Source organism: Equus asinus, chromosome 13 (genome assembly GCF_041296235.1).
Source record: "Equus asinus isolate D_3611 breed Donkey chromosome 13, EquAss-T2T_v2, whole genome shotgun sequence".
NCBI lineage: Eukaryota > Metazoa > Chordata > Mammalia > Perissodactyla > Equidae > Equus > Equus asinus.
Genome location: NC_091802.1, coordinates 21,248,769 through 21,266,889, shown reverse-complemented (window position 1 = coordinate 21,266,889; position 18,121 = coordinate 21,248,769). Strand labels below are relative to the sequence as shown.

General features: G+C 52.3%; 1 protein-coding gene across 1 annotated transcript in view; it reads right to left on the bottom strand.

The window, feature by feature from the left end:
• The window catches only part of RAB11FIP4 (RAB11 family interacting protein 4), a 116,309-nt gene that overhangs the window by 65,037 nt on the left and 33,151 nt on the right, over positions 1-18,121 (bottom strand). Inside the window, exons 2-3 of the mRNA XM_044745174.2 lie at positions 17,840-17,927; positions 16,045-16,133 (exon numbers count right to left, since the gene is read on the bottom strand). Of these exons, the coding sequence (XP_044601109.2) occupies positions 16,045-16,133; positions 17,840-17,927 (177 nt within the window). The remainder of the gene's footprint in view (positions 1-16,044; positions 16,134-17,839; positions 17,928-18,121) is intronic.

Sequence of the window (18,121 nt, the reverse complement as noted above, 5' to 3'; positions counted from 1 at the left end):
GTGCTTCCCAACACGGAACTTGATCCTAGGAATGGAAAATCTAAGGGAATGGGGCTGAGTCTGTCCACGAGACGACCGTCTCCCATGTCACTGAGCCTCCGCCTGCAAATTCAGGGCCGCACACCCGGAGGAGTGCCACCGCCTCCCGGGCATCAGCTGACATTCACTGCTGCACATAAAGGTCCTGACACGCTTCCGGGCGGGAGAGGTACCAGCCTGTCACCCATCTCAGGGGTCCTTTTGGCCCGGATTAAAAATTCCCCCGAGGAGAGCAAGAATGGGCCCAGTCACGGCGCAGGAAGAAGACCTGGCTGGGCCTGGTCAAGGCAGCCATTCTGAAATGGGTTTTGTATGTAAAGCCACAGCATCAGAGTTGAGAAGATGCTCAGCTTCCCAACCCTGTAGTCACAGGAGCCCTCTCTGCCCAGCTAGATCCAGCGAGCGTGTACAAAGCAGGCGCTAGGCAAGGCACTGAGGCAGGAACTTGTTCATTGTTCCTCCTGCCCGTCTGCACTGTGCTGATAATCAAAGAGGCTTGGGGAAAGTCATCAACCAAGCCTGGGACCCCCACAGAGCCCACAGAGAGTTCCCCAGAAGAATCAGACTTTATGCTGTGTCTTACACTATTCTCAGCCCTTTTCACCGTCCTGGTCAGGAAACGGAATGTAGCAACGAGCAGGATGGGAACAGCTGTTTATCCCTCTAATGGCATGTTTGAACATTCTCCCTCAGGCCCAGCAGGTGTGTTGTTCAGTCTTCAGGGCCTCCCTACCCTAGGAACAGGGTCTGACACAGGGGTGAACCCCGTTCTTGGGAATGCCCCGGGGGCTGCATTTCCTGGTAGTGCGGGAGCGGCAGGTCGGCTGTGGGTTGTGCAATGCAGGTGTGGAGGCGGCCTGGGACACAGGCATCGCCTGTCAGCATCTCATCAGCAACGCTGGGGCAAAAGGTACTCAATCTACGTGCTATGTCTCACCATCTGTGCATCACGAATGGAGAGGTCCCAGCATCTTCTGGGCCCCGTGCTAGGTGCTTTCTGTGCATTCTTGTGTTTCATTTCACAATAAGCCTGTGAGGAAGACGCCACTTATGATCTCCGGTTAGCAAGGGAAGAAAGTGAGGCTCAGAGATGGTAAGTAATTTGCTCAGGGTGGCCCAACAAGTAAGTGACAGGGTCATGATACACACCAGGGACCCCCAGACCCCAAAGCCCACGCTCTCCCCAAGTTTAAATTAACCCTTTGCCTCCAGGGCCAGGCAGGTATGCCTACCCATGCCGACTCCAGAAACCCCTCGGCCTCTGGGCTTGGATGGCAACGCCTCCCAATCTCTGGCCAGCTCAGCTGTACCATCCTGCAGGACCGGGGCTGCAAGTGTGACCTGACTTCCCGCAGACACGACATCCCCGAGGAGCCTGCCTTAATGACAAGAGCGCCAAGAGACAACAGAGCAGTGACAGAAACAAGTGGCTGAGCAGCTCCTGGCAGAGAATCTGTCCTGTCTGTCACAGTGGCAGAAACGCGGACACAGAAACCTGTCGGCCTCATCACGTGCAGAGGTGACACCAACTGCCAGAAACAACACCCACTGGTGGAGGGAGGAGGGAGAGATGAGGCGGGGAGGGGCCCTCAGGCTCATTCCACCTCTTCCCATGGCTTGTCAGGGCAGGGCTGGGGGAAGGACCCACAAGTGACCCAAACCTCTGCTGGTGTGATCCGATCAAAGGCGTCCCCAGCACCTGGGAACTTGTTAGAAATGCAGAATCGCAGGCCGGCCCCAGGCCTCCTGAATCTGGGTCTGCATTTCGCTCAGCCCCCACGGGATTCACAGGCACGTCAAAGTCTGAGAGTCCAGGAGCAGAGGCAGAGCACACAGCCGCCTCCCTTCAGCTCCTTTCTAAGACCCTGGAAGCACGGAGGCAGATGTGGGGGATCAGAACGGGCCACCCCAAAATCTGTCTCTTTGCCTTGCCTTGATTATTTTTAAGAACAAAGACTCTGAAAGAAACTCTGACCTTCCCCCTAACTGCCTAAAAGAAATGTAAAGTAAAGGCCTGGGGCTCAGCCTGGTGGCACAGTGGTTAAGTTCACAGGCTCTGCTTCGGTGGCCGGGGGTTCATAGGTTCAGATCCTGGATGTGGACCTACTCACTGCTTATCTAGCCATGCTGTGGCAGGCATTCCAGATATAAAGTAGAGGAAGATGGGCATGGGTGTTAGCTCAGGGCCAGTCTTCCTAAAAAATTAATTAATTAATTAATTAATTAAAGTCCTGTCCCCAGGACAGGCCATTGCGGTAGATAACTCTGGGTATCTGGTAGACTGGGAGGGTCTTTGTCAAGCCCATTCTTATCAAAGTTCTATTTACCAAACATCTGCTTTTCCATTTCCACATGAATTGCCTTCCTCCCCTTTGAAGCCCCAAACCACACCCCCAACATCCTCCTTTGTCTGTAGCTGAAGATGGTGTTTAAGATGAGAACCTCCGCCATTTTAGCGAGTTGCTCAGTTTGCCTGAGTCTCTCCCATGTATACATGTATAAAGCTTTGTTTGATTTTCTCCTGTTATTCTGTCTCATGTGAATTTAATTCGTAACCCAGCCAGAAGGATCTAGAGGGGGTAGAGGAAATGTCTTCCTCCCCTACACAGATTTGTACAGCCTTTGAGCTGGGGGGGGGGGTGGGTTGGGGGGTACAACTGCTCCCAGGTCGGGGGAAACCCTCCCTGGCACAGAGTTCACCTCCTACCGCTGAGATTCATCCATCCACTTGGGCAGTAAAAATGAACCAACAGCTTCTCTGTGCCAGGCATGGTGCTCAGTGTAGATGGGACAGCAGAGAAGGAGACAGGCCAAGTTCTCAACCCACAGGGCTTACAGTCCAGCGGGGAAGACAGACAGGACACACAGGGACAATCAAGATTGTAGCAAACGCTGGTGAACACTCTGAAGGAAATGGGCCGGGTGTTTTCGTAGGGACTGGGGACGGGGCATGGAGGGGCTTCTTTGAAATGGGTGGTCAGGGAAGGCTTCTCTGAGGAGGTGTCGTTTGTGCTGAAATTTGAAGGATGCAAGGGCAGGGGTGCAAAGATTTGAGGGACGAGGGTTCTAGGTAGAAGCAATAGCAAGGCAAAGCAAGAAACCAGCTTCGGGTGTTTGAGGAACAGAAAAAGGCCAGTGCAGCGGGAACAGCAGAGATCATGGGGAAGATGGCAGTGCATGAGGTCCAAGATTCAGGCAAAAGTGAAACCTGGCGGGCCACGGTGAGCAGCTAGGGTTTAGGTTTTCCTCTAAGTAAGGTGACGAGCAAACGGAGCATCTGAAGCAAGGGAGTTCCGGGACCTCATTTAAGAGTTGAACAGAGCACTCTGGCTGTCGTGTGGGGAATGGACCACAGGAGGGCAAGAGAGAATACAGGCGACGGGTCCGGGATGGTGTCAGGCTCTGAGGGGCTGAGGGTGTGACCGAGGAGGCAGAGAGGAATGGATGCCTCAGGACAGATGCTGGAGGTAAAGACAACGGGCCTCGCTGAGGGGTTGCATGTGGAAGGAAGAGAAGAAATTAACCGTGACTCGATCCTTGGTCTGAGCAACCAGGTGGATGGGGGAGCCATTTACTGAGATGCGGGGGCCTTCCCAGGGGCTGAGGGGATGGAGCGAGATCAAATGGCTCAGCGTCGGACATGTTTGAAATGCCCATTAGATATGAGCGCAGCGGGTGGGGGGGCGTAGGTGGTTCCATACAGGATCTGGAGCCAAAAGCAAAGTCCATGGGGAGACACTGTCTTGGGATCTGGCAGGGAAATGGTGAATTTAGAGCCCTGGGATCTGACAAGCTCACCAGCGGAGTGAGTGTAGGTGAGGAAGAACAGAGAGCTGAGCATGGAGACCTGGGACCACCACTTAACAGCAGCCATGGGGATGAGAAGCCAGCAGAGGAGGTGGAGGAGGAGCAGCCTGAGAGGTAGGAGGGAGCCAAAGAGGTTAAGGGAAGGATGAGTCCCAAGAAGGGAGGTTGGCTGTGCCAGGTCCCACTGAGAGTTCCAGCAAAATGCAAATGGAGAGCTGCATTTGGCAAGACGGAAGTCCTTGGGACCATGAGAAGGGGTGCAGTGCTCCCTCCTTCAGAGGAGCCAAGATGCGCTTGGGATGGGTAGAGAGGGAAAGGGAGAGGAGAAAAGGGTTCAGATAAGCACTTGGAGGAAATACATGCTAAAGGGGAGAGAGGGGGAGATGGGGTCAAGCGCAGCTCTGCCCCTCCATGGGCCTTAGTATGTTACACCAGCTCCATGGATGCGGGAGGGGTGTGGCACTGGCCCTGTGGGTTAGGCGGCTCTTTGTGGGGACAAATCCTGGAGCAGGCAAGACAGGTGGGGGTCCAGTGCTCAGGTGGAGAGTGGGGTCACGTCATCCACCATCCCAGGGGGGAAGCTGTGTGTGGGCACAGCTGGAGGCAGGTGGGTGGCTTTGGGAACAGAAAGGTAAGGGACTTCTCCATGTCACCTGTGTTCAGAAGATTGCCCTCAGGGATCTGGGCAGCACTGAAAAGACAATAATTGGAGCCACCACTTACTAGGGGACCCGTCTCTTTAGGACCCATAGAGACATTATCCCATTTCATTCTCACCATGATCCTGTCCACTAGGCATTACTACCCCGATTATACACATGCAGAAATGAAGAAAGCTCAGAGAGGTGAAGCACCTTGCCCAAGGACACACAGAGAAAGTGGCCGAGCAGAACTCGTACTTAGCTCGCCTGACTGGAACCTTCCAGGGTTCTGAGCAGCCTGGGCGAGGACTAGCAGGGCCTGGGGAGCATCTGGCCAAAAGGGCTTCTTGCAGTTTCAGAGCAGCCCCCAGACAAGGGAGGCTCCATCGAGCCTCCTTGAGGCCAGCTGTTAGAGGAGGCGAAATCATGTCACCCCAGAACCTGTCCACAGAGCCCCTCCCTGGCCCTGACGACCCAGGGCCAAATTTCCCCATGTTTCCTTCCCTCCCCAGCCAAGACCACTTTTATTATTAAAACGGACATTGCTTTTATTTTACTACAATAAAACGGCAACAACAGTAATACTTTACGTAAAGGGGCCGCACAGCCTAGGAAGGTGGCCCTGGGTCCATTGGAGGAGCAGGAGCCTCTAAAGGGAAACCATTTACGAAGTCTTCCTTCTCATCTTTAAGATGTGTGTGAATTAGGTTCTGGGTCTGCTTTAACGTTCGACCATGTTTCCCCTGATTCTTGCAGTGAAATGGATGCTGCAGGACGACGCTCCTCGGTGCCTGGAGGATGCTGCGATGCCCTCAGCCTGGGAGCCTTGAGATGCACCCACAGCGCTGTAGGGGCTTAGACCGCCCCCTCCCCTGCATCATTTCAGATAACCCCCGGAAGGACCCACTGAGCTTCTTGTCACTAGCCCTGTTTTACAGTCCCCTCTTGAACTGGCTCTCAGGAGAGAAAAACACCTACCTCGTCTCCTCACATGTACCTAGGAGCCAGGGGTCACCACCCATGGAATGTTCCCAAGAGCCAGCAAGCACCAAGCCCGCTGCCTCCTCCCAATTCTGGAGACAAGGTGCCAAGGAGTGGACGCTCTGCCCCACACAGACAAGCCCTTCCGCCCCGTGGTGCTCCCCGTCTTCTCCACACTCCACTTCCCGGCTGCTTTGCAGCTGGGAAAACAGGCCCATTGAGTGGGCACCAATAATAGATGCTTTAAGCGCATCTTGGAGCAGAGAAACAGACAGAATTCCCCTCCTGGACACCTCTTTCTCACCCCATTTTAATTTGTTTTAAACTGTAGTACCCCAAAGGGCTAGAAAACCAATACTGGCAAATCCAAACTGAGGGATGTTCTCTGGAGCAATTGCCTTGAATTCATCAAAAATGTCAATGTCATTAAGGGTGAAACAAAAGGCTGGTAAACTATTCTAGATTAAAGAAGACTCAAGAGGGAATGGCCCTGTGGCCGAGTGGTTAAGTTTGTGCGTTCCACTTTGGCCGCCCAGGGTTTCACTGGTTCGGATCCTGGGCACAGACATGGCACTGCTCACCAGGCCATGCTGAGGTGGCATCCCACACAGCACAGCCAGAAGGACCAACAACTAGAATATACAACTACGTACTGGGGGGTTTTGGGGAGAAGAAGAAAAAAAAAGATTGGCAACAGATGTTAGCTCAGGGCCAATCTTTAAAAAAGAAAAAAGGAGACTCAAGAGACACGACAACCAAACATAATGTGTGATCCTCGGTTGGGTGTGAGATCAAAAAGAAAAGCTATTAAAAACACTGGGAAAACCTGACTATGGAGTTTATGTCAGATGACAATAATATCCTGCATCAATGTTAAATTTCCCACAAGTGATAATTGCATTGTGGTTACGGAGGAGAATATCCTTGCTCTTAGGAATGGCCAAGTACTTAAGGATGAAGAGTCAGAATGTCTGCAACTAACTTTCACGTGGTCCAACAAAAAAGAAAAAGTGTGTACACACACACACACACACACACACACGCGTGCAGAGAAAGCAAACGTAGCCACATGTTAACAATCGGCGGATCTGGGGCGATATTTATATAGGTGTTCGCTGTGCTGCTCTTACAACTTTTCTGAAAGGTGAAAATTTTCAAAATAAAAAGTTGGAGGGCAAGTGAAGTGGCTAGGTCTTTGCTGAGGAAAAGTGATCTACGCTCCATCCTCGCACCTCCTGCTGTGGAACCTGAGCTCTGAGAAGGGCTCCAGACCGGGTGGCAGAGGAGGGACTTCCGAATGAGATTCCCGTTCAGGCTCCGACACATGGGGCGCCCCTGACCCACTGACCCAGAGTCCCCTTGGGTCCCTGCAGGGCCCCTCTGGAAAAGCAAAGTCATGGCTCACTGGACTCCAAGAATGCTCCTCTCCATGCCTGAGCACCCAGGCGCCCGGTTCTAGGGGAGACACCTGGGGCCAGGGCCCTGCAATCCCAAACCACGCTCCCCAGAGGACGCCCTCCAGGGCTGGGCCAAAAGGGCGGCCAGTGTCTGTTGAGCACACACGCGGTGCCAAGCATTAGCCATTTTTAAGGTATAAGACTCTTCCCCGGACGCCGGCCACTGCTTTCCATCCTTAGGGAAAGAAGAGTTGATGTGAACTGGCCAGAGCCCAGAACACTGTACACAGGGTGACATGGCTTCATGGAATTGCCTGAGGGGCTTTAAAAAATGCTGAAGCCTGGGTCCCACCCTTAGAGGTTTTGGGTTAATCGGCCTGAGGCACAGGCTGAGCATCCAGCACCTTAAAAGCTCCCAGGTAATTCTAACATGCAGCAAAGTTTGAGCACTTCTGGTTTAGACGCGGGGTTTTCAACTTTGGGTGTGGATTAGAATTACCCAGGGAGCTTTTCAAACAGCTGTGTGAAGCCCTCCCCAGACTAACCAAATTAGAATCTCCGGGGGGTGGGACCTCGGCTCCAGGATCTTCCAAACCCCTACATGATTCCAACGTGCAGCCAGGGCTGGGAACCACTAATTTAGACTGTGCTGTTCCTGAGAATAACACTTGTCCCAATGTGACTGTAGGTGTGACCCGACATCCGTCCTGATGTGAGTGTGTGTGTCTGTGTGCTCTCTCACAGTTATCTGTGTCAAAAATGTACTTCACTCATTAATGAGGGAAACAGCAGGTTAGGGTAGCTGCTTCAAAGGAGAACGGGAGCGATCAAAGGAGGAACAGTCAAGGAAAGAAAGAAGGCTGAAACAAGATTGCAAAGTTAGATATAAAATTGGTTAATGTCCTACAGGGTAATAAAACCAAACCTTTTTCCTTCTGCTCAGCTTTCAAAGACAGGATGCAGGTGGCCACTCTCTAAAGTTTGCCCGAGCTCCTCTTCAGTGAGCCTAAGTTCTAAAGATGCACGTGAACTTGAGTGTTAGGTTTGGATCAGGCAGGAGGTGAAGGACAACACTGTCCCGGGAAGTCACTGCTCGCAGGGGCTCAGCCCGGCCCTCCTAAGGGAGGGATGGTCACGGGGAAGAGGTGGGGGACAGCGGAGACCAGGGGGACGGAAGTAACAAAAGGGGCTCCTATATCTTCTCTCCTTCTGTCCCAGCCACTTGTGGTTTAATCAGAGTTCAGCTACCCCCCAAAGATACGCAGCAAGGATCTTTTTATTCTCAGGGAAATGCTGAGGCTTGGGATAAGTAAATTATTCTTTCTTTATGGAGGTGTTGGAACACAGAAAAAAACCTGGGGCCATATATAACCAGAGAGGATCAAGCAAGGCTCCTCCCCGAGTGTGAAACGCCAGCGCGAGCACGGCGCCACCCCCCACACCTCCACCAGTACAGCTGAAGCAGAGCGCTGTTTGTCAGAAAAAGTATTTTTAGAATATAAAAGTGCCATTGTCACAAGTGGTTTTAGCAACGCTTGCTTCAGAATGGATGAAATTAAGCAACAGTGGACTTGGACCTTCAGGCCAAAAGCGCCCCCAGCCCAGCTCGAGAGGGCAGCACACGGCAGGTTTTTAACAACTGTTCTGGCAAAACTGGGGTTTGGCAAAGGTCCTTCCACACATGAGCGAAAGAGCCAGTTTGGGCTCAGGCTGAAGCCTGGGTTGCGAGAAAAGCCCATGTGCTTTGCCATCAGGCAACAGCTTAAGCACAGTCTCGCAAAAAGCTCCTGGTTCCTGTCAGGCGAGGTGGGTACGAGGGAGGGCAAGAGGGGCTGCCGAGAAAAAAGGAAAATTCATTCTGTGGACCAAAGCTTAAACATAAAAACTGAAAATGTAAAATAAAAAAATAGAATAGTTTCACAACCTCAGGTTGGAAAGCTTTTCTAAGAGTTACACTAAAGGCCGAAGCCATAACGGAAAAGACTGATGAGTTGGCTATAAAATTTTTTTATTTGCTGTCACAGTTAAAAATAAATGACAAGTTGAAAAAATATTTGTAATGTATGTCAAAAGTTATATTTTTAGTTCTTTATAAATCAATGAATATGGATACAACCATAGAAACTAGGATGAAGAATGTGGGCAGGCAATTCATGACGAGAGAACTCCCAGTGACCAATAAATGTAATTCAAGACGTTCAACCAAAGAGCAATCCTAACTTTAGCCTCTCAAATTAGAAAGATTTGAGAAATCACTAACACCCAATAGCAAAAGGGTGGTAGGAATCTGACATAATCCTGACGGGAGAATAGTTGAGACAAATCCTCTGGAAAGGAACTGGGCAGATGTATTAGAGATGTTAAGATGTGCATCTTTTTGATAAAACAGTTTCCACCTATCAGAATTTACCCCAAAGGTTGGCAAACTTTCCCTGTAAAGGGAGAGAAAAAATTTCTTAGGCTTTGCGGGCCACACAATGCTGTGGCAGCCACTCAACTCTGCCACTGTAGTGTGCAAGCGGCCATAGACGGGAGGTGAGCAAATGGGCACGGCTGTGTTCTGATAAAACCTATTTACAGAAACAGGCTGAGGGCCAGCCCGGTGGTGCAGCAGTTAAGTGTGCACGTTCCACTTCAGCGGCCCGGGGTTTGCTGGTTCAGATCCCAGGTGTGGACATGGCACTGCTCAGCAAGCCATGCTGTGGCAGGTGTCCCACATATAAAGTAGAGGAGGATGGGCAAAGATGTTAGCTCAGGGCCAATCTTCCTCAGCAAAAAGAGGAGGATTGGCAGCAGTTAGCTCAGGGCTAATCTTCCTCAAAAAAAAAAAAAAAAGAAAGAGACTGCTAGATCTGGCCCATGGGAACTGTAACTTGCCAACCTCTGACTTACTCTAAAACAAAGATTGCTACTGTGGAGAACGATTTAGCTACAAGAATGATTATTACATTCCTTTTGTTAAGCCCCCAAATTAGATGAAAACAGATATGCCCAACAATAAGGAACTGGTAAATCAATTTAATTGTCTTCGTGTGATGAAATATTATGTAGCTATTAAGATTAATGCAGAAAAATAAAATGGCTACATTATTATACAGATTAAGCAGATGTTGGAAAATAGTATGTAAATAAACTATTAGAACTAATAAAGGAGTTTAATAAAGGTGATCAGGACAAGAACAACAGCAAAAATGAAAAGCTGTGCTATATACTAGCCAGAACCAATTAGAAAACATTATGGCAAAAAGATCCCACACATCACAGCAATAGAAACTCTAAAAGAAAGTCACCCTAACAAGAAATGTGCAAAATCCATTTGAGAAAATCAATTCTTTCCTGAAGGGCAGAAAAGAAGACCAGAATAAATGAAGCGATATACTCTGTTCCTGGATGAGAGAACTCAGTACTGTAAAAAAGTCAGGTCCCTTCCACTGATGCACAAATTTCGAACAAAATCTCTAGCAGGATTTTTAATAGAATTTGACCAAAAAAAAGAGAGTATTCTGGAAGAGAAAATATGCAAGAATAACAAAAAAAAAAATTTTTAAAGAAAGAATGATGAGGGAGCTTTCTCTATCAGATATAGAACTATCAAGCAAGAATAACTGACACTGTGTTTTTGGATTAGAAATAGGTTGAAAAGTAGACCAATATAACAGACCAGAGTCCAGAAAGAGACCCATTTTTTAAGGAAAGTATGCATACCCCAAACAGGTGAATTTTCAAATGAGTGGAGAAAGAGGGACGATTCAACAGGAGGGACTTGAACAGCTGGCAACATTTGGAAGATAATAGTACCAGATATTATCCACACCAAAACCAAAAACACGCTCCAGGTGGATGAGAGAACTAAGCATAAACATTTTTTTTCTAAGTATCTGAAGAAAAAAAAGGAGAATATGTGTAATATGTGTATAACCTTTGAGGCAAAGAAGGCACAAAATACACAAAACATAAATGGCACAAAAAGCTTGATAATGACTACACTAGAATTTTAAAATTCTGTACAATAAAAGACACCAAAAACAAGATGAAAATACAAGAAAAATGCATAAAGACTGACAGAATAAATATAGATTTCTTATAAATCAATAAGGCAAAGACAAAACACCCAATGGAAAATGGGCAAAGAATATGAATAGGGAATTCACAAAAGAAGAAATCCAAAGGAAAGACGGTCCGCTTCTCTAGCACATGGCAACACAAATGACATGAGAATGAGTTTTCTCCGCCGGATTGGCGAGTAGGAGAAGGGAAGGAGAGGCACGGAGGGGAGACCTGCAGGGAGATGGAGAGCTTCCAAGGTGGGCAAAGGAGGAAATGGGCACTCTCATGTACTGGTGGGTGACATGATCGGTGTGATCTTTTTGGAAGAAAAATTTGGACACATCTGTTAAAAGATAAAAGTGCATACCCTTTGATACAGCAATTCCATTCCTAGATAGTTAACCCTAAAATACTTAGAGAAACCCTCTCTGGAACATGGAGAAGGATGTTCGCTCTGGGCGCTGTGCTGGGTGTGATGGGGAGCTCAGCCCGAGCCCTGCCATGAGGCAAAAATGGTGTCACTGTGCTGGGAACATGGAGCCGTCCTGATGGGTGAGGTTAAGGCAGTGATGGAGGGTGTAGGGCCTCAAGGAAGCTCAGTGCAGGTTCATCCTCTAGGCTAGGGGGGCAGGCTGGGGCAGAGGGAACCAGGGAGGGCTTCCTGGAGGAGGTGGTACCTTTGTAAGTCTTAAATGATGAGCAGAAGTTAGCTTAGGGACAGTGGGTGGGAGAACATGCCAGGAGAAAGACAACTTGTTCAAAGTCTGAGTGGCAAGAGAGAACATGGCCTTTTCAGAAAACCAGAAGCAGTTGGGTGTACCTAATTTTGGGGTGTGAGATATGCTGTGGTGAGAGATGAGGCTGGAGAAGTGGGTAGGAGCTGATGCTGGATTTTATCCCATTGGTGATAAGGGGCCACCGAAGGGCAGTGATAAAGTCAGAGCAGCTCCTTAGGAAGATCCTGAGGCAGCTGTGGGATGCGGGTCTGGAGAGAGAAAGGCTGGGGACAATGAGGAGAGCCGGTAGGCGGCAGTGGGAGAGGGATGGGGGGTGAGTAGGGACAGGAGGGCTCAGGCCGGCTATGTGTGGGGGCATCAGGGATGACTTTCCGGCTTGGGAACCGGCTGGATGGTGACACCATTCGCTGAGATGGCGGGTACATAGGAGAAGCAGACGGCTGGACGCCCTATTCAATTTATGGGTTCCCTCTTAATTCGCCCACGTCAGGGAATGAGCAAGGGCCCAGGATCATACAGCGCTGTGGGGTGAGCTTTCATCTCAACCCCCTGGTCTTTGAGGCCTGAGGGTGGGGCTCTCTGCACCAGCCCCTACCCTGTCCCCACACAGACCCCTACACCATATGGATTGGGGGCTTCAAAAAAGGGAGGACAGTGGGCAGCCTCAAGTAGGGCCCCCAGGGTGTTCCCTGAGGCCTCAGCCTGGGGATGCCCATCCACGGACACCAGGCACACCCAGCACCCCCCTCTAACCAGCTCAACGAGGCTTTTTGTGCCAGGGCATCCCAGGCTCTGAGGACACAGGCAGGGTGACATGCAGTAAGTTCTGGAACTGGTGTGGTGCAAGTGCCACTTATCCAGGATGGACTCACACCGGCCTGCAAGTCTGGACAGCAGGCCCAGAGCCCCTGCTCTGTACCCCAATGGTGGTGGGGCTCATGGGGCCTGGGAGAGGGGTGAGGTGTGCTCAGGATGCCCCATCACAGCTGTTCACCGCCCAGACTCTTATCAAGTGGTGACGTCAGAGGTCCCTGCCCTGCCCTGACAGGTGTGCTCCTGCTGTCCCATTGTGTGTCATCCCTGCGTGGTCCCCAAACCACTCCTCTGACTTTTGTCCCCAGCAGCACCTGGGAAATCCAAGTAGTGATCCAGGCTCCCGCTGGCTTGGCTGGTCTCAAGCTGACCCCTAGGGGACAGCTGGGACACAGCAGAGCACTGAGGGCCTGGCCTACAAGATTAGGACCTGCAAGGGGCTGGCCCCCTGAGCTCCCTCTTCGTGGTCGCATCCCTCCTGGCCTTTAGCCAAGTGGAGCCCAGAGCTGCCCATTACAGGACCCTCAGCCAGGAAGGGGATTCCTTACATCACAGGGCCCAGGAACCCCCGACCCCAGCAGGCTGGTCTTAGAACTGTCCCCTGTCAGACTCCTCCCAGCACTCAGGAGCCCACAGTGAGGAACAGAGCCCAGGTCAACCAAGCTCCCTGCCGGGTGCTCACGAACAAGGCCGCCGGCTGTGTCCGTGGTCAATGGCCATCTCCCCAGGCTCCTGCCGACCGGAACACCTGCAAGGGACAGACCTACGTGGAGGGCACAAAATGGTTCACCCGGGAGTGGCTTCAACTGAAAGCACTGAAAACCTAGGGTGTGCAAATTTCCGAGAGAGAGAAAATGAAGAGAGCACTGCGGTGCTGAGATTCCACTGACAGGATCTTTCCGCTTTTCTATAACCTCTAGATTCTGTATTTCAGAAAAACAATATTGCTTTAAAAAGATGACCCTCTTGGAGGCCAACTCTTCCGTGCTCATTTCTCACCTTTTCTCCACCCACCAGTGTGGACGGCGCAGTGTGGGGGCCATGAAAGCCGGTCGCGGCTGCAGGAACACGACCCCTCCCTGGGTACCCCTGGTGGGGAAGCCCCAGCCCTGGCTCCTCGCCGGCAGGCCTTTATGTTGACGGAATTTGGAAACACCAGTATCCGAGGGTGAAATGAAAGATGGAAACTACAACTTCAGCACCGCTTTCTCATCCTCATCTCCGAGACACAGCACCAGGAGGAAGGGCGTTCTCCTGGATTAGCTGTCTGTTTTCTCTCCGAATTTTCCCAAGTTGTCTACACCGCCATCATAAGCCCTCTTTTACAGCTGAGCAAACTGAGGCTCGGAGGGGTTGAGAGTAACTTGCCCCGGTTTGCCTGGCTAGTCAGTGGCCATGGTGGGGTGCGGACCCAGCTCTGAATGACCCCTCGGCCCACCTCCTCACTTCTCCCTGGTCAGCAAGCCCCAAGAGGCCCACTCCAAAAAACTCTGAGGGCACTCAGTGTCTGCCCCACATTCGGGGTCCTCCGCTCTGGTCCTGGTCCCATTAGTTGGCCCCAAATGCACATTCACTGCACATCTGCTAGACCCGTCAAGGCAGGCCTGGAGCCCTCCTGCTGGCCGCCGTGCCTGCTGGGAGCCCTGCTCTCTTCACCCATCCCTGAGGGCCCTGGTTTCGGGCACAGCATCCTGAAGGGAAGCCACCTGACCCGACCTTGGAGGTCCTGGCCCCACACCTAGGGCTGGCTTTGGTCTCTGCCACCTTTGAGCCTTGGCCTTCTCCAACACTGTTTTGCTGGGCAGCCCTCAGCATCACGGCCTCTGTACGGACTCCCCCTCACCCAATCCCAGCCCTGAGCCCACCACCCAGCGGGATCCCAAGAGGGGTGCCATTGGCCAAAGTGACCTCTGCAGTCCTGGGCCTCCTTCAGATATAGAAGAAGCTCAGGTTTGGGGTCCAGATGGGACACCAACCAGAGGTGGAGGAGAGGCTCTGGAGCTGGCCCAGAAGGGAAACCAAGATCATCCGTCTCTAGCTCTGGGGTGTCTGGGCCAGAAGGGACCTCAGAGACGGTCAACGCACATCTTAACCTGTTTTTCTCTGTAGGATGAAGCTGCAAGGGTTTAGAAAAATAGTTCAAAGTTTTATAACTAAGAAACCATTAGGTGATGACAACAGTGAAGCAGAGCCATGGGGACGATGCTCTCTGTCCAGTTCCTGGCCCTGAGCTCTTAGAACCCTTAGAACGTCCGAGCGACGGGAGCGCCTCTTGTTATTTAAGGGGGCCTCTTCCAGACACACCTGAGTTCATGCTAATGAGGTGACTCAGGGTAGGGACGCCAGAGACCCAGATGGGGCGGGTCACCAGAAAACCAAGCAGTGATTAGAAGGGGGGAACTTCCAGCCCCACCCACCCTCACCTCCAGGAGGAGAGAGGGTGGGAGATTCGTTATAAAAACTCTTTTTTTTTTCACTAGTTTTTTGTTTTTGTTTGTTTTTGAGGAAGATTAGCCCTGAGCTAACATCTGCTGCCAATCCTCCTCTTTTTGCTGAGGAAGCCTGGCCCTGAGCTAACATCTGTGCCCATCTTCCTCTACTTTCTATGTGGGACGCCTACCACAGCATGGCTTGCCAAGCGGTGCCATGTCCACACCCGGGATCGAACCAGTGAACCCAGGGCCGCCGAGGCGGAACATGTGCATTTAAGCGCTGCGCCACCGGGTTGGCCCCTGGTTATAAAAACTCTTGAACAAAGAGATGGAGAGCTTCAGGGCTGGAAGCACACTGCTGCGCTGGGAAGGCCGGGCCCCTGGAAAGGACTCGGGGTCTCTGTGCCAACCCCCTGCCCCCACTTAGCTCCATGCAGCCTTCCCATTCGGCTGTTCTTGACTTGTATCCTTTATAATAAACCAATAATTGCAAATATTCTCCTGAATTCTCTGCACTGTTCTAGTGAATTATTGAACCTGGGGGTGGGTCGCGGGAACCCCGACATTTGCAGTGGGCCTGACAGAAGTGCAGGTAGCCTGGGCACCCCATTTGCGTCTGCCCCCAGGTGCGGGCAGTCTTATGGCACTGAGTCCTCGATCCTGGGGTCTGAACTAACTCTGGGTGGTTAGTGTCAAAACTGAACTGAATTGCAGGACACCCCAATGATGCTGCAGAATTGGGGGATTGGGGAACTGGTCGTTGTTTTGGAAAAAAACACACCCAGACCTGTCGGCTCAGTGGGTAATGGCACAGGAGGAAAAAAAATTGTATTCTTGCCTGCTATTGACCTCAAGCCTGCCACTTTCTCTCTCTGGGCTCAGTTTCTCCTTGGGATCACAGAGGGGGAGTCAAGGTCCTCTGTGAGGACCCTCAGCTGCCACACTCCCTGCTGTGGCTTCCCAAGGGGCTTTGCAGCTCTGGTTCCAAAGACTATCTCTTGACTTTGCAGCCAGAGGGTCCTCAGACGGGGCTCTGGGGCCTGCCAGACACCAAAAGGGGGAGCAAAGGCAGGAAGACCAGGGCAGGGTGGGCCGCAGGGCTGTCCCCATCCCTGCAGAGCAGGGGCTGCCTGCAGCCGACCCCTCTTACCTGCTCCACGCAGTCTGGGATCTCGGGCGCACAGGGCAGCGTCCCGGCGCTCTCCACGGACAGCACGTCCTTCAGTAGCTCCTCACAGCCTGCGGACAGACAGACAGACGGTGCGTCAGAGCCTCAGCCCAGCATGGCAGTTTCGCTCCTGATGGCTGGGCCCGGGGCAGGAAAAGCTGCCGGGGGCAGCCAGCTGATGGTTCAAAGGTGAGATGGAGCACGCAGGCGCTGGAGAGGCCAGTCCAGGGCTCTGCGGATGAGGCTGACACAGGTCCTCGCCCTCCAGATGTTCTCCTACCGAGACTCTCTCCAACAGGGAACATACGGAAAAGGGACTCCTAAATGCCCAGGGCGGGCTGGGGGCAAAGGGAATCAAGGAGGCCTTCCTGGAGGAAGGGCTAGAAGACAACAATCCCTGCCTGCCTCACAGGGACTCCAATGCACCCATACCCCTGAGGCTGAGGCCCTCCTCAGCCCTGCAAACTCCAGAAAATCTAGGATAGGCCCCCCCCTCATCTTAGGAGACAGGGGGACTCACTTACACAGGGGGCCTCCCTCCCCAGTCCCTGAGCAAATGCCTCCACATCATATCAGACACAGGAGGTCAAACCTGCACAGTGCCTGGCATAGGCCCATGACAGGGACAGTTATGGTGGCCCTGGAGAGTCAAACAACTGCATTCAGAAACCTTTCCCAGGGGGCCGGCCCGAAGGTGCAGTGGTTAAGTGCGCATGTTCCGCTTTGGCAGCCCAGGGTTCGCCCATTTGGATCCTGGGCGTGGACATGGCAATGCTTGGCAAGCCATGCTGTGGTGGCGTCCCACACATAACGTAGGTGAAGTTGGGCATGGATGTTAGCTTAGGGCCAGTCTTCCTCAGCAAAAAGAGGAGGATTGGCAGTAGTTAGCTCAGGGCTAATCTTCCTCAAAAAAAGAAAAAAGAAACCTTTCCTGGGGGCCTGCTGGGTGCGGCCCCCTTTCTCTTCCCCCCTCACTTCTAGTGTGGTAACTCCTTCCTTACCCCCCTCCCAGGGCTCTGACGGACCCCACAGAGGATCCATCTGGACCTGACTCACTCTGACAGCAGACACGGCTTCCCTCCCAGGTCACGGGACGTACCTCAGGACGTAAACTGTCCTCTCCAGGGCCAAGGGGAGACCTAAGCCACTTTCTCGAGACAAACAGTTGAGTGGTGAGCAAGAGGGGTCACCCTCGGGTTCCTGGGGGTCTCTCACAACTGGGTTGTGATAGGGGACAACAGAGAGGGATTGTATATTGTCCCCTTAAAGCGGGGGACAGAGAGGAAAGGAAGGACTTAGGGGAGCTTAGAGGAGGACAGAAGGTAGGGAACAAAGGAAGGAAGCTTGGAAGGTCGGGGGGAAAGGGTGCCCAGGTTTGCCCAGAAGTGTCCCGGTTTTAAAGTTTCCTGGGGAACCTCTCAGGAGCCGGGTCATCCTAGAGGGACAGGACATCCTTCAGGAAACGAGAGAGAGCGAGAGGAAAGCAAGCAGAGGGGGACAGACACGGGGAGGGCAGCACGCCTGGCTCTGGGTGGTGGACTCCACGGCAGAGGTTCAGAGACACCCAACACCTCCATGGCTGGGGCAGCTGCGGGAGCCCAAGACTCTGCCCCTCGGCCCGAGTGGGGAGCCGGGGCGGAGCCCACTTCTGGAACCCATCCCAGGCTCCTGGGACCCCCAGAGGGAGGAGTTGGAGCTGAAACCCAAGTCATGCAGCGTCCCCAGCTGAACAGGATCCTGAGAGCCTCTAAGACCCTCCCCACCAAGAAGACCTCACCTTTCATGGCGAACACCCCTCGGCAAAAGTCCTTGAAGTTGATTCTCCCCAGGTGGTTGGGATCCAAATATTTCACAAGTTTTTCCACCTGTGGGAAGGAAGGAAGGACAGGTGTGAGGCCCCCAGAGACGCCCCAGGGGATTCCTGGAGCTGGGTGGAGGGAGGGCTCGTCAACGGAGCCAAGGGGATGCCAGCGGTGCCCTCCTAGCCCCCTCTGCCCTCAACCTGGGGTCAGCACCAGCCTCAGACAGCAGTGGGGCCGACTCATTTTCCTGGGGTCAC